Genomic DNA, 14,053 nt, shown 5'->3' with positions numbered 1-14,053 from the left:
CCAACGACGTCACACTGGCTACGTACAAACAGGGGCCTGCGAGTCGACCGGATTGCGTGGGAGGCGCCATCATGGGGCGGAAGCGAGCGCGCGGCCGTGCGAGGCTTGAGGCTGGCGGCGTACCGGCAACAAGATGCCTTAAACGCGCGAAGCCTGCTCCAGGGCACGCGAGTAGCTAGGCCGCTCTTTACTACTCCCTCCAGCCCGTAGCTGCTTCACGATCCTGCAGCCAGTCGCTCATTTTTCGCCGGTACCAGAGAGAAAGGCTGGCGCCCATGCCGCGTCCTTCGGCAACACAGGCGCTTCAACTCGACTGCGTTAGGTCCCGTGCCGCCCGTCTCCCTTTTCAATCACCACTACCAATCTTCTTCCATCCCCAAACTATACAGCAGCGTCGGGCACGATTGTCCATCCCGACCCGGCGGCCGCGCAGCACGTGCTCACCGCCACGACGGCCTCCCACTCGGGCTTTCCACAAACATCACCGCACGCGCATACGTTGCCGCCCGCCCGTTGGAGTCTCACGCAACGGCTCTTTAACTTCTCGCCTTTCTCGCCTGCTCGCGTCCCGCAACCGCCGCTCCAACAAGCCCCCTCTGCCGCCCCGCTCGCTGCTGCCGCCCGTCGCGGCGCGCCCGCCTCCCGTCTTTTAAACCCGCTCAATTCGTCGCCGCGAACCCCCGTCTCCGCGCCATCGACAGCCCAAGGACGCAACAACTCGTTACCGCCAGGACCTAATATCCCCATAGCGACCGATCTGCCCCCGCCGCCCACCGCTGAGGAAGGCCGCGACGTATACCCGCTGCTGCCTCTACCCGACCCGCACCGCCAGAGCAGGGCTCACAGCAGTCTCGCCGTCGAACCTGGAGATAGCGCACGAGCCAGCGTCGGTCTGCCGAGCGGACGCCGCAGCCTGCTCCTCGAGCGACAGAAGCCGGACGACGAACGGCCCATATCCCCGGGCGTGACGAGCAAGAAATTCGGAAAGAGTCCGGCCTTCGCCATGGATGCCCCTACCGCCGCGAAGATAGCGGGCCTCGACCCGTCGCCGCGTGACGATAGGCCTACGAGCATCATCCTGAACCCAGACGACCCGGAGGCCGGCCATCGCCTGCACCACACGGCCTCGCGCGTCACCATGCCACACGACACGTTCCGCTCGCGCCAGCCGTCGGCCGTGTCGTTCCCAGAGGCGCCGTCCGAGGCCGGTGGCATGGACGAGGACGAGTACGCGTGGGGCCCGTCGCACCCGTGTTTCCCGCACCTCAATCCGCACGTCCCCGTCAACTCGCCGCTGTACAGCACTACGCGCATCATCCGCATCAAGCGCGACTGGATGATCGCGGGCGATCTGGCGCCGACCTTTGCAAACCTGTACCCTGAGGTGCTCGACCCGTTCATCACCGAGGATCAGTTCCGAAAGATCATCAAGAGGATCAACACGCAGTTGCAGGCGGCCTTCGACCCGTACACGACGCGCGCATGGGTTGATGCCATTATGGGTGCGGCGACGCTGTGGCTGTGGGAGGATTTGGGTCTCACGGGGGTAAAGAAGGCGCTGAAGGAGTTGGAGGACTGGATTGATGAGTGGAACCGGAACGAGGGAGCGAAGGAGGGCGTCAAGATCATTCCGCTGAGGAGAACAGGTTATTTGACGGTGCGTACTACCACACGCTTGTCATTTTTTTTTCTTTGTTTGCTAATGATATCACAGCTCGACATCCAGATTCCAGACCCCCACATCGGCCTCGAGCAGTCCACTGCCTCAATACGATCCAGGCCTACTACCGGCGCAATCAACTCGAGCGGCGCACCTCAATTGCCTCATATCACGGCATAGCGCCGCCGTCGTCAATCGTTCGAACCTCATTTCCTTAACTCAACTTTTTTCTTTTCCCGAATTGAAGCATGGCATTGGCGTTCCAAATACGAACGGTCTGGGAGGGAGGGTTTCGGGCTTTTAAACATATATCACCACCACGGATTGTTATAATCGACGGGGCTGAAGGAGAGCTTGAAACGACAGAGTTTGTTTTAGAGCGGATCTGGTGGTCTTTACGAGTCAAAGAACATGTCGTACTGTGGGGGAGGCGCGTGAGAGGGAAGGAGTTGTCGTTTCTTTACTGTAAAAAGTTTCGTGTTCTTTTCTTCTTCTTCTGTTAATACTTTTTTTTTTCTCTTTCACTCCTTTTGATCAATTTTGCTTTTTCGTTAGCCCTTGCGGCTTGCTTTCTTGCTTTGTTTTGAAAGGAGGGACTAAACTGGTAGTCATGATACCCTGAGGGAAATTCTCTTATCTTCCCTTTTTCTTCCCTTTTTCCAGTTTTTACGCCTTGATCGACTTTAAACCGGACTCGTTCAGGCCTCTGCAACACTTTATTTCCTTTTAATCGTGTCCATCCGCTGCGTCTTCCTTGGTACATTCGCGCCGCTTGTAGTAGCGCGTAGGGTCCCCGCTCGCAGCTGATGGCTTGCGTGGATTTGTTTTTTTGCTCATGTCATGGGTAGCCGAAGCTATCGTGCGGACGAGAATGTGGAATTCATACACGTCCGAACGAGAGCTTCAACTACCCACATATGTCATTTTTTCTAAGAAAGAGCTGAGGTATACTTACGTCTGGGGCCTTACTATTCTTCACGCTAGCCTTCGGCTGCGATGCCCCCCTGTATTTGCCGAGGGTACCAAGTTCTAGAATAGGAGAGAGAGAGAAAGAGAGAGTGTGATGTGCACAACCTGCTTTGTCTTGTAATTGCTTTTCATCATGTCTTGCATGCCACACACACTTTTTTTTCCCATGTTCGCGTCAGGGGACCCTGCATACGATGCTTTTGCATGCACCTCATGCATGCATAAGCTTCCCGCGCCCTGGGTTCATCATCACCGTATGTGGAAGTTGCAGTGTTCAGCCTCATTTCTCTGTAGGGAAAGCTTCCCGCGCAGCAGAAAAAGGAATTATTCATTCATCCCCTTACCCTGCAGTGTCTTTTTCGTCCTTTTCATCTAGAGAAATTATGAGGCGTGGCCACACACTATCGATAGACCGAGGTAGTGGGAGTCATGTCTCTCGGGGAAGTAGCGCTCCGGTGCTTGGATGAATCTATTATGATTGTTTCTCTTTCAATGATGGTGTCAGCAAGCGAGGTGCCAACCGAGCTGAAGTGAAACCGACGTGAGCTGAGAGCCAATGACGCCGGCTCCTCCCTCTGTCAGATTTACATTATCGGGTGTCAGTGCGTTCTAGAACCTTTTTTTTAGTACTGCGTAGGGCGTTCGCTTGTGGCGTATGTACATGGCCGCGGGAGGGTCTGTGGGTGGAAAGAGGTTATTTGAGCACGCGGCTGATGAGAGAGACGACGGCGGTAGCCATTGGGGCGGCAGATGACGACTCACGATCGATCGAGCAGGGTGGGTGTTTATAAGCCAGGTTTCTTTGGATCTCGTCGCCATGAAACACAGAGGCTTTCGTATCGAAGCACTTCACGACTCCCATACGAGCACACTGTCTCCCAGAGTAAATACACGGATTACTCCGTCTCCCTCCCTTTTCCTCCCTCGCCACCATAATTTCCTATCTCAAATCACGTTCGCACCTGCTTGGCGCGCCATTGTTGTCTAGCCGACTCGAACACCCTCACCGTGCGTAGATGATGAACATCAACATCATTTCTTGGTGGTGACGGGTTGTTCTTGGTGTCTTGCGCTAAAGTTTGGTCGTTGATGAGGATCAGCGGCAATCATTCATCGGGTGCGCGACAGTGGGGCCGACTCGGTGATCGGCGCCATCATCGTGTGGGGATGCTGGGGGAGGGGGGCTCGTAAGGCTGTGTGCTTTGGAGATCGGGTCGTTGGGAATGGTGGGTGAGCGGAGGAAGAGGAGAGCGAGGAGTGTACTCTGGTGTGTATCAAGAGGCAGTGGCCTTTGGAAGCTTTTGCTTCAGCTAGAACCCGGGAAATGCTTTTTGATGTGGAGATTGAAGAAGTAACTTTAGGTGTGCTTTTAACTGTTTGGACATACGTCGTTGCTATGCCGTGGGGAGGAAAGCGGCCTCGTGCAGCTGTCAGTGTGCTGGGGAGTTTTGTGACACTTTCGGCAGGCAGAGGAACTGCGCGCAGCAGGCAAACAGCTACCAAAAAGATATCCTCGTGCTTGGTCATGTCAGTTGCAGTAAGATAAACTAAGTATTATCTGCTGAAGGAACTTATTTAAGGGTTCAAATGAGAGAAATACTCGGAAAATGTTCTTCTGCATGCTCACTGAACTTTCTGTGGGGTCTTGTCACAGAACCATTGGGCCACTTCGGTTTGCAACTCCCTCACAGCCCACTTCCGACGAGCGTACTCTCAAGGCATACTGCTGCCAGATCTTCTGACGAATCAATTTCTTTTTTTTAGCCATTTATAATCAGAGGTTCCTACCGATTTCTACAAATTTTGATCGTGAGTATTATCTTCTAATACTGCTGTCAGGCTTCAGCATAAGCTCAGTTCAAGAAAAGAGGATCGTCACATGCGCAGCACACCAATAGTGTGAACTAGCAGAAAGCCAGCCAAAGGCGGAGTGCATCTATCAGCTCATTCTCTGGACTTGCGGTTGGTAACCGCATCGTTGATGGTGGTGACCTGCACGGAATGTGGAAGAGTCGAGATTTATATCAAAGTGTTACAGGACCCTATGAGTCTTGTGATGGTGTGGGGGCTGTCCACCGGGGCTTAACCATAAATACTATCCTTAATGTTCAGGCTGAACGGTCAAATATTTCACACTAATGAGCAGTACACAAGGAATGAAATCGGCTGAGGACTGAGTCGCGTCACTCGCTGGGTGCGTCTACAGGAATCGTGTGAAGTAGTAGGCCCTCCGCTTCTTGACTGTAGAAGCAAGCACTTAATTACTGTAAAATACTGTTCATCGTAATCATATAATGCTGATTTTTTTTTTTTTGCTCATGGTGAGATTAGAGACACAATAACAAACGTCAAAGCTGAACAGCCTCCGTACAGTAAGAACTCAGATTCTCAGGCTAACCAATTTCAAACTCAAGCCTAAACCTCAACTAATCTCTGCACATCCTTATTACCAACACAAACCTCACCGTCTCATTCCATCATGTCGACGCTCTCCTGCACCTTTCCCCAGGAAGCCCGCTCATCCTGCTCAACACCCACACCTTCCCCTTCTCCTCTTCATTTACTTCAGCAGTAATATCCAGAATTTAAATCGAGGAGTCTGACATAAAGGTCGGGATCTTCTGCCACTTGGCGAGGAACTCTTTGCGGCTGGCGGTCGGTGGGTCCTCGGCGTGCGTGGCGGCGAAAGCTGGAGAGAGATGGTTGGTGACAAGAGGGCCGTCGAAGTCTCGTGTATAGCAGAGATCTATGAGCACGTCCTTAGACAGCTGCTTGAGTGTCGTGGCGTAGGTCGTTTTGTCGTCTTCTGGAGCCTGTCTCCAGTTTGTTGAGGAGGTCGCGAAAAAAAAAAGCGAAAGGGGTTGGATGAAGAATGAAGCTGATTAAAGAGGCGAATCGATTCTGGCAAGCTGTAGGTGAGTGCTTCCTGCTTTGGGGCCAATCGAGGTTGGATGGTGGGTGAGCTCTCTTAAGATAGCTGTTTTGCTCTTAAATATCCCACCGTCCCCCGCTCTTCGCTACTTCTGTTGCCGCGAGCTCTGCATGTGATCCTCGCACTACGGATAAGGAGCTGGTAGAAGCTAACCCAAGGAAATTGTTTCTTGCTATGATAAGTGTAGATTGGATGAGTTCGAGTTAATTGCTCGGCGTTCGCGGTTTCCATAGACCGGGTTGCCTTCTTGACGTTAGCGGAATGCACCCACGGAATTAACAGCTTTAGGCCGGAGTTATCGCAGCGAATGGACCCGAAAAATACTATGTCGGAGGATTGCTGTCATTGAAGTTGCTGTTGTTAGCCGGGCTGGAATGACTCGGAGACGAGGAGTACAGATCTGGCTGGCGGTTGCCTCATTCCGGACTGGCAGAAGCGGAAGCCGAGCGGCGGCCAACACTGCGTTGGACGTTGTGTTTGGTAAAACGTAGCAGATTTTGGACAGGCGATCCTCATTCAAAGCCGTACTGGTCCTGAGGAAGGTGCCTCGAGGTGTGAAAGCATGGAGCCTTTCTGAATTAGCTCGCCATAACCGGGAAGAGCCTACTGTCACGAAAGATATTGTAGCTAATCTACGCAGTCTTGAATGTCATTGTGTGTTTTTGAAGCTTACATTTCTGGATATCTAATTTTGACCGCCAGCGAGGAAGAATGAGTGCAGTATCTTCCGTAAAACACAGGAAGGATGCGTGTGTAGCCCACTATCAAGCTCTGAAAATATTATGATATTGGGTATCGTACTGACTAGTCCACCTTCAGGTAGATGACTGCACATCCACTGAGAGGACTGATATTTGGTAGGAAAATGCCTCCCATGGTGTATTCGCTGTCTTCTAAGCAGTGCTGTGGGGCGATTGCCCGGATTGGTGAGGTTTGCCCAATGGAAATTTCCTGCTCCTGGAACTCCGTGATTCGTACGCCATAGGAAACCATATTCTTTTCCCTCTTTTCCAACATTCGCCTCTCTTTTCACAACCCTGTGATCTGCAGACCACAACTAGCAATAAAGAGGGACATGTTGACCATCATGGTAGATGGTGTTATGTCTCATCGCATGCGAGGCATCCGGTGCATTTCCCTCCCTTGCCTTTCACTCTTCCCAAGTTTTCGTTCAGAACCGTCCAAGCAGAGGAAAAGAGCCCGGACATCTCCACCATATTTCAATTTTCGCCCCTCTCTCCCATCCCCATTTCTTTCCTTTTTCTCGTTCCTTTTCTTTTCTTCCCTTCCCTCTCAATCACAGCTTGCGCATCCAGCGCAGCCGCAGCTGACGCACTGGATGACATGATCCTCCTTGAGCTGGTCGCGGGGAACACGGCAGATGCAGGTGCTGTTGAAGTTGGTCTCCTTGGTCTGGATGCAGCGCAGGCAGCACAGGTGTTCGTAGCCCTGCTTCTTCCACTTGGCGATCAAGTTTGCGTCCGCTTTGCCGTTCTTCAGGCACCAGTCGTACAGCGCCTTGCTGATCTTCTCGTCGTTGTAGAGGTCCCAGATGTAGCGCGAGCCTAGAGTCGTTGATGTGTTAGCGGGTGACTGGTGGCCTGAGGGGGGAAGGGATTCTGGGGGGTTGAGTTTGGGGAGGAAACGTACGTTTGTGGGTGATTTCGAAGATGGGCCACTGCATTTCTTGCCGCTTCTTGCCTTCGTGCGAGGCGTTCATTGCGTCCTTCATGGCGTTGTCGTACTCGAGAAGCGTGTCTTCGATGTCCTCGTAGCCCTCCGGCGGCGCCTTCTTGCGGCCGTAGCCCTTGCTTGTGCGGACGACGGGCATGGTTGGTTGTTGCGGTGGTGGATGCGCGAGCGGAGGAGAAGAAGTTGGTAGAAGGCGGCGGTGGCGTCGTTCGACTGTGGTTCGAGGGCGAGGCGAAAGTCGCAGGAAGGCGAAGGTGTGAGAGGAAGCACGCGCGCAGGGATTAGTCGGTGGCTTTTTGCGAGTCTGTTAGCGGCTGCGACGGTCGAGCTGGTGGTCGTGGTCGTTGCGACGGTACTTACGTGGGGAAGCAAGAACAGTGCACGCGCGGGCGCGGAGCAAGTCGTCGCTGATATATTCTTGCTGACAACATCGGAGGGGCGCGTGCACGTGATCTGCACCCGTACCTTGCCCTTCCGGAATCCGACCCAAACGTCAGTCTTGAGAGACGAATAGGCGGGCTACCTCACTCTCAAACCATCCCCGCAACCTCGCCCGAATCTCCGCTCCACCGCACCACCCACCGGCCCGCCATGATTAACCCCACCTTCCTCGCCCAGAAGTCGCGGTCCTGTACGGATGCTTTTCCCCCGGACACCCTGTGAGAGGTGACTTATCGCTGACCTGCGACGACGCATTGCGAGAACAGCCGCCAACTGGGCCGATGCCAAGCGCCGGGTGCTGAAGGCCTACCGCGACTGGCTGCGCGCCGTACGTGTCCCAATCCCTCGTCAATCGTTCCACGGACATCACGATGCCAGGATATACGCGTGTGTTGGGGCTGGTGAACTATGAAGGGCTGATTCGAGTCGCGAGGAACACAACAGGCTCCGGAAATCCAGAAGATGTACCAGCTCAACATCGAGGTCTCCCAGATCCGCACCAAGGCGCGCCAGGAGTTCGAGCGCCACAGATACGTCCAGCAGCTCCAGACCGTCGACGTTCTGCTGCAGCAGTCGAATGCCGAGTACCAGGTATGATTGATATCTGGCTGTAAACACTGGGAGTCTGGAGATAAGGCTTTGGATGGACCGGGTTAAAAAGAGATTGGAGGCTGATATTGCCATTGCGCATTGTAGGAGACGCTCAACTACTGGAAGCAGCTGTCGCACGTCCTGAAGTACTTCAAGGTCGAGGAGGACCCGAAGCAGAAGCTGCCCAACAACTTCATTACGGGATTCCTTGAGGTTAGTTTGATTACAATGCTGCTACATTGGGAAGATGTGGAGAACTAATGCTCTATTTACCACAGGGTCGCAACTAGATTTCCCAATTCCCCGCATCGAAGCTTGTACAAATGCAAATACCAAGTTTTCTCTTTTCCCTCCGCTGCTCTGAGTGCCGTGGCACTTGCGCAGCCCTTCTACCTTCGCGCCAGAACGCCGTGCAATGCTCAAAGACTTTTTCTGGGCCGATTCAAACGGCCTCACTTGCGCGCGTTGAACTCATCACGCGCGACGGTAAACTTGTCTATGACAACGTCGCAAAGCTCCGCCAAGTCATCCAGGCCCTGTTCCAGCACATCGTAGACGCTGACGTCGTCTGCCATGCGCGTCAGCCTGCAATTGCTTCTTGTAGTGTTGCGTGCTTCTACTGACCATATGTTTGGATGCGGAGATTCATCTTGTTCTCGGAGGGGTGGGGAATAGAGTAACCGCAGAACTCAACGGCGGGGCTGCAGGTAGACGTCAACGGACTGCTCAAAAAAGACTTGTGCCTAACATGCTTCGTACTTCTTCATGATGATGTAGCGCAGGGCGTTGCCCAGGGTGTGATCCTCATTCTCGAACTCGAAAGACGCAGCGGTGTTCTCGGACCCGGGCAGCTGCATTGCGCATTAGCTCCTCTGTATCTCTACGGACAATGTTTTTACGGCATACCACGCGGATGCGCTGCTTCTCGTCGACTTCCTCCTCGACGCCGTTCTCCTGGACGTGGCCGTTGACAGGAGCGTCCTGCATTTCCTCATCGTGCGACGACATGGCGGGCGGCGTAGTGCTTCGTAAAGGTGTGGGTTCGCGAGAGATGGTAGCTGGGGAAGGAAGTCGAGGCGGCGGGCAAAACTTGCGGCGAAGAACGGAGATTTAAGGTTATCTTATCGGGCGATCAGCGAAAAACATCCCCGCCGCCCAATCGCAACGCCGCTGACTCTTCCGTCGCCCGCCTTTCCATCGTTCGCTTTCTTTCACTACAACTCTCTCCGCAAGCCTCCAGACGAACCAATTGCCTTCCGGATTCCCCGAGCGAAAACCTCTTCACAATGGCCGACAGGATACGCAGCGCCGCCATCAAGCGCGACACGAATGAGACAAAGATCCTACTGAGCATCAACCTCGACGGCGGTGCTCTCGAGCCCGTTGGCGACGAGGCCAACGGCGACGATGTTCAGGGCCACGCCGCCCAGGCATCCAAGAGCCAGCACATCGACATCGACTCGGGCATTGGCTTCCTCGACCACATGCTTCACGCCCTGGCCAAGCACGCCGGCTGGTCGCTGAAGCTGCGCTGCCGCGGAGACCTGCACAGTACGTCATACCCGTTGTTTTCCCAGGGAACAATTTGCGCCACACAATGCAACGTCGGCTGGACTCCAGAATGACCCACAAAGAAAGAGAGACATGGAATAGAACAAGCATGAAAGGCTGACTCCGCGGGTTGTTTCCACAGTCGACGACCACCACACGGCCGAAGACACGTGCATCGCGCTGGGCCAGGCGTTCAAGCAGGCGCTGGGCGGCACGACGGGCCTGGCGCGCTTCGGCAGCGCCTACTGCCCGCTCGACGAGGCGCTGTCGCGCGCCGTCATCGACCTGTCCAACCGGCCCTACTCGGTCATCGACCTCGGCCTGCGCCGCGAGAAGATTGGTGACCTGTCGTGCGAGATGATTCCCCACTGCCTGCAGAGCTTCGCCCAGGGTGCCGCCGTCACCCTGCACGTCCATTGCCTGCACGGCGAGAACGACCACCACAGGGCCGAGAGCGCGTTCAAGGCGCTGGCTGTCGCGACCAGGCAGGCGACGACTAGGGTGAAGGGTAGGGAGGGTGAGGAGCCGAGTACGAAGGGTGTGTTGTACTAGAAGAAGTAAGAGGGATGAGAGGTGAGATGGGAGAAAAAGTGAAGCAGGGTGCATGTTTGTTAAGTGCTTGAAAAAAAGAAAAAAAGCACCGCGTGAAGAGATGGGCAATAGATTACGCAGAAAGACGTAGGCAACAAGTTGGATGCTGTTGTTACGGCATCTACAAAACGCCACACGAAGAGGTTAGCAGGTGGGAATATACCAGCATTTTCGAAGAGATGTAAATAGACTGAGTAAGTCTGATCAATTCTTTTATTCTAACTGTTCTGTCCCTACTACGAAGTGAGACGTCTTTCAAGAATGATATATGCATGTATTACAAAACACAGGGTCTTTACTCCACCCTTCTTCACACAAAGAGAATATCTTACACGCGAGGTTTTATCAAACACAAAATCCACCCACTCCCAACCCCTCCCAAACTCAAACATCAACCTTCCTCCTCTTCCTCGCTCCATCCTCCTCCTCCCGCCGCTCACCCCCCCTCTTCCTTACCCTCTCCTTCAACCTCTCCCTCTTCCTCTCTCCCATCCGCCCCATAACCAACAAACACTTCACCTCCCTCCAACACCTCCCACGCCTTTCCCCCACCACCACCACCCTCTCCACCGCCCTCGCCCCCTCCCTCTCCCTTACAAACCTCCCCATCGCCCCCACCACCTCCCCCACCAGTTCTTCTTCCCAATCCCCCTCCCGCCACGCGTCCCCCCGCCGACACCTTCCGCCGTCATCCACGCACCCCGTGCCGTCGCTCGCAGCGATGAGCTCCCGCACCACCTCCACCCCCCACCCCTCGACAAACCCGCCCACCGCCTCCGCCTTTGGCCCTTCGGCGCGGACGAACCGTGCGCCGGGGGCGAGGGAGGCGGTGGTGGAGGTATGGGCGCGGCCGCGGCCGAGGCAGGTGAGGCATTGGGCGGGGCGGGGGCGGCGAGACCGGCGGTTGTGGAGGACGGTGCCGCGGCCGTGGCAGCGGGGGCAGGGGGGGAGGGGAGTGTAGCGGCGGGTTAGGACGAGGGTGCGGTGGGGGCAGATGGTGTGGGTGAGGGTGTGGGTTTCGGTTTGCGGTTGTGGTGGTGGTTTGGTGGTGGTGGTGGAAGGATAAGGAGGAGGAGGAGGTGGGCGGCGCGGGAGGTTGCCGAGGAAGGCGTGGCGGAGGAGGAGGGGGGCGGAGAGGGTGTGGGTCCAGGCTTCGAGCGATGCTGCTGCTGCTGTTTCTGGTGCGGTGGTGGCGGTGGTGGTGGGGAGACCGGGGCGGTAGGAGTCGAGGAGGTGGGAAGGGTGGGGGTGGTTGCGTTCAGGGTGGCGGGGATGCCAGTCTAGGACTGGGGGTCTGGTGTGCGGGTATGATGAGAGCTCTGGTTGTTGTTGTGGGGCGGCTGGTGGGGGAGGTAGAGGTGGGAGTGGTAGTTTTGCGAGGAATTCCAATGTCTCCGGAGACAGGGTAAACGGGGCTGGTAGGGATTCGGTAGGCTCCATCGTGAGCTCTGGAAGTTCCTGCAGAGAGCCTAATGATTCTGCAGGTTCCTGCTGTATGTCCAGCGGTTGCGTGGCTTCCTGCTGTGTGTCCGGCGGTTGCGTGAGTTCCTGCTGTGTGGCCGGTGGTTCCATATGTTCCTGTTGGATGTCCAATTGTCCTGGTGTCGACCCACCTACTGGCTTTGATGGGTCATTGGCGTCAGTTTCAAACTCCTCCTTTGCGGTTTGCGGCAACTGAGGCTCCAAGGGTGGCGGCGTGTCGACAAAAGGAGGCACTGTTTGTGACGGCGACGGTGGGCATGATGGCGATCCTGGATCAGGCGTGATGGCGGACTGTTCGGCTGATTCAAGAGGATTGAGATGCTTTTGGTCGGAAGGATCGAGGGGAGCATCATTTCCACCATCCTTTGCTGCTTTGGGAGACACTGGTGCAGAAGGTTGTAATTCAGGTGAGTAGACAGCTACCGCAGGGAGGGAAGCTTTTCGATACGGCGAAAGAGAATTGCGAACCGATGATCGTCTTCTTTCAGAAGAATTTGCAAGCTCCAGTGGCGATATTGGGGATAAGAGAGTGGGTACATTCTGGGTAGCTTCCTCTGGAGGCGAAGTGTGGACGCTACTTAAACCCTCTTTGACCATGGATTGGTGTGATAGCGAAGAAGATCTTGATGATGAATCGGTGACTCCAGGCTGCGTGCAGTTGCTCGGAGATTCTTGAGGTGACATCTCTTTGGTCCTCTGATCACTTGAATTCTGAGTCTCTGGAACTTCCTCCGGAATAACGTGCTCTTGTACGCCGATTTTGTCCGAGGCAGGTAGAGATTCTTCAATGCTGCTTTCGTTGGTAATTTGGTCTTCGGGTCCATCAGATTGCGTCCCCTCAGGAACTTCCTTTTCTACTGCTGGCAATTCTTCTGTCTCTACGCCAGGTGAACTCTGGCGCTGTGTTGCATCTAGCCTTTCGTCTATATCCATTTCCACTGTGGTCACCTCTTCCGGCTCCCGAGCATTATCTGCGTCATCGTGTCTTGTCTCCATGAAGACGGCATCTCCATCGATGGTACGAGCCTCTGCAATATCATTGATTTGGTGATCCTGCTGGAGCGATGTTCTTCGTCTCTCCGGTGTAGGCGTCTCGCTGACTTCTTCGATTGTGCTCAGACTTGGCACTGCAGCGTATTTCGCTGTAGCTCTTGACGTTGCTATGGATGTGTCAAGTTCTGCCAGAAGATCTGCGATAATATGATGTGTACTGCTGTTGTCGTCGTCCCCATCTTCTTTCTTTTCCATTGCTTTTTTAATTTCGTTTTCCAATTCCTTTTCCATATCAAATCCCATTTCCTCTTCTCTTTCTTCTTCCTCATTCTTCTCTCCATCTTCAAATTCACCATTCTCATATTCCACATAGTCCTCCAATTCCTCATCTTCCTCCATTTGTCCCTCCTCTCCTACCGTGGCTTCGATGGGTAGTCCTGCGGTGGAAAACTCCAGTTCGCTTGGTTTAAAAAATTGTTCTGTGCTATCCAGAGCAGGCTCAATCAGATTCTCCCCAATGTGTCCTGTGGTAGGTTCATTTGAGTTGTTGAGAAACCCTGACATCTTCCATAGCTGTTCGGTATCATCCTCGCCTGCATTGTGACCGGCTGACGGCGGAGATTTAGGGACATCTTGCGCTGGGAGAATCTGATGTGGTGCTTGAGAAGCGTAGTTCTCAGTTATTTCGCCATGACCTTCGGAGCTGCTTTCGTCGTGCTCAGGATCCGTCAAGGGCTGACTGCGTTCGGAGCTACGTTCGGAGCTGCTCTTCGTGTCCCCATCATCCGGCAGGCTTTGCAGTTCGTCGGAGGACGCATGCTCCGGTGTTTCACCCAAAAAGTCATCGCGCTCCTCGTTATCGCTCATGATGGGGGTTTGCGGAAAAGCTTGGAAGTCTCTGAGTCCGCATTGTAGGAGAAAGCACACGAGGTTTTGCTGTGGGGTTTCGGTTTCTTAAACAAAGGATGCAAAGACAAGGGCACCGCCTGCCCGTCCATCTCGCGTGGCTTGGAGGAACAAGGGAGTATGCTCCTGATGATCGCGTACCGAGGCCTTGCCAAGAAGTAGACAAAGAGGACCTTTGATTGAAATCTCAGATCCGCACCGACCCCAACGACGTGCTACGAATTCACTCTACCAAAGAAGAGCTT

At 54.4% G+C, this 14,053-nt stretch overlaps 6 protein-coding genes across 6 annotated transcripts; 3 read left to right on the top strand and 3 right to left on the bottom strand.

Moving 5' to 3' along the window:
• Positions 1-275: 275 nt before the first annotated feature.
• LTHEOB_190 (Golgin subfamily a member 7 Erf4 protein) lies at positions 276-1,840 on the top strand (the record flags this gene model as incomplete). The annotated part of the gene is made up of 3 exons (XM_035510652.1): positions 276-282; positions 390-1,657; positions 1,715-1,840. 3 exons carry the CDS (start codon positions 276-278, stop codon positions 1,838-1,840), a joined length of 1,401 nt encoding a protein of 466 aa, XP_035372192.1.
• A 5,014-nt stretch (positions 1,841-6,854) lies between these two features.
• LTHEOB_189 (Cell cycle control protein cwf14) lies at positions 6,855-7,392 on the bottom strand (the record flags this gene model as incomplete). The annotated part of the gene is made up of 2 exons (XM_035510640.1): positions 6,855-7,126; positions 7,212-7,392. The coding sequence occupies 2 exons, from the start codon at positions 7,390-7,392 to the stop codon at positions 6,855-6,857; spliced, it is 453 nt and encodes a 150-aa protein (XP_035372191.1).
• A 452-nt stretch (positions 7,393-7,844) lies between these two features.
• LTHEOB_188 (Complex 1 LYR protein) lies at positions 7,845-8,575 on the top strand (the record flags this gene model as incomplete). The annotated part of the gene is made up of 5 exons (XM_035510629.1): positions 7,845-7,884; positions 7,961-8,022; positions 8,139-8,285; positions 8,391-8,498; positions 8,564-8,575. The coding sequence occupies 5 exons, from the start codon at positions 7,845-7,847 to the stop codon at positions 8,573-8,575; spliced, it is 369 nt and encodes a 122-aa protein (XP_035372190.1).
• A 162-nt stretch (positions 8,576-8,737) lies between these two features.
• On the bottom strand, positions 8,738-9,293 carry LTHEOB_187 (DNA-directed RNA polymerase i and iii; the record flags this gene model as incomplete). Its single annotated transcript, XM_035510618.1, has 4 exons — positions 8,738-8,853; positions 8,910-8,986; positions 9,045-9,136; positions 9,192-9,293. 4 exons carry the CDS (start codon positions 9,291-9,293, stop codon positions 8,738-8,740), a joined length of 387 nt encoding a protein of 128 aa, XP_035372189.1.
• Positions 9,294-9,571: 278 nt separating this feature from the next.
• LTHEOB_186 (Imidazoleglycerol-phosphate dehydratase protein) lies at positions 9,572-10,388 on the top strand (the record flags this gene model as incomplete). The annotated part of the gene is made up of 2 exons (XM_035510607.1): positions 9,572-9,836; positions 9,979-10,388. 2 exons carry the CDS (start codon positions 9,572-9,574, stop codon positions 10,386-10,388), a joined length of 675 nt encoding a protein of 224 aa, XP_035372188.1.
• A 423-nt stretch (positions 10,389-10,811) lies between these two features.
• On the bottom strand, positions 10,812-13,769 carry LTHEOB_185 (Peptidoglycan-binding protein; the record flags this gene model as incomplete). The annotated part of the gene is made up of 1 exon (XM_035510596.1): positions 10,812-13,769. One exon carries the CDS (start codon positions 13,767-13,769, stop codon positions 10,812-10,814), a length of 2,958 nt encoding a protein of 985 aa, XP_035372187.1.
• Positions 13,770-14,053: the final 284 nt, after the last annotated feature.

This window comes from Lasiodiplodia theobromae (assembly GCF_012971845.1).
Source record: "Lasiodiplodia theobromae strain AM2As chromosome Unknown scaffold_1, whole genome shotgun sequence".
Taxonomy (NCBI): Eukaryota; Fungi; Ascomycota; class Dothideomycetes; order Botryosphaeriales; family Botryosphaeriaceae; genus Lasiodiplodia; species Lasiodiplodia theobromae.
Note: the sequence above shows the minus strand (reverse complement) of the source record. Positions and strands in the feature narration are given on the sequence as shown.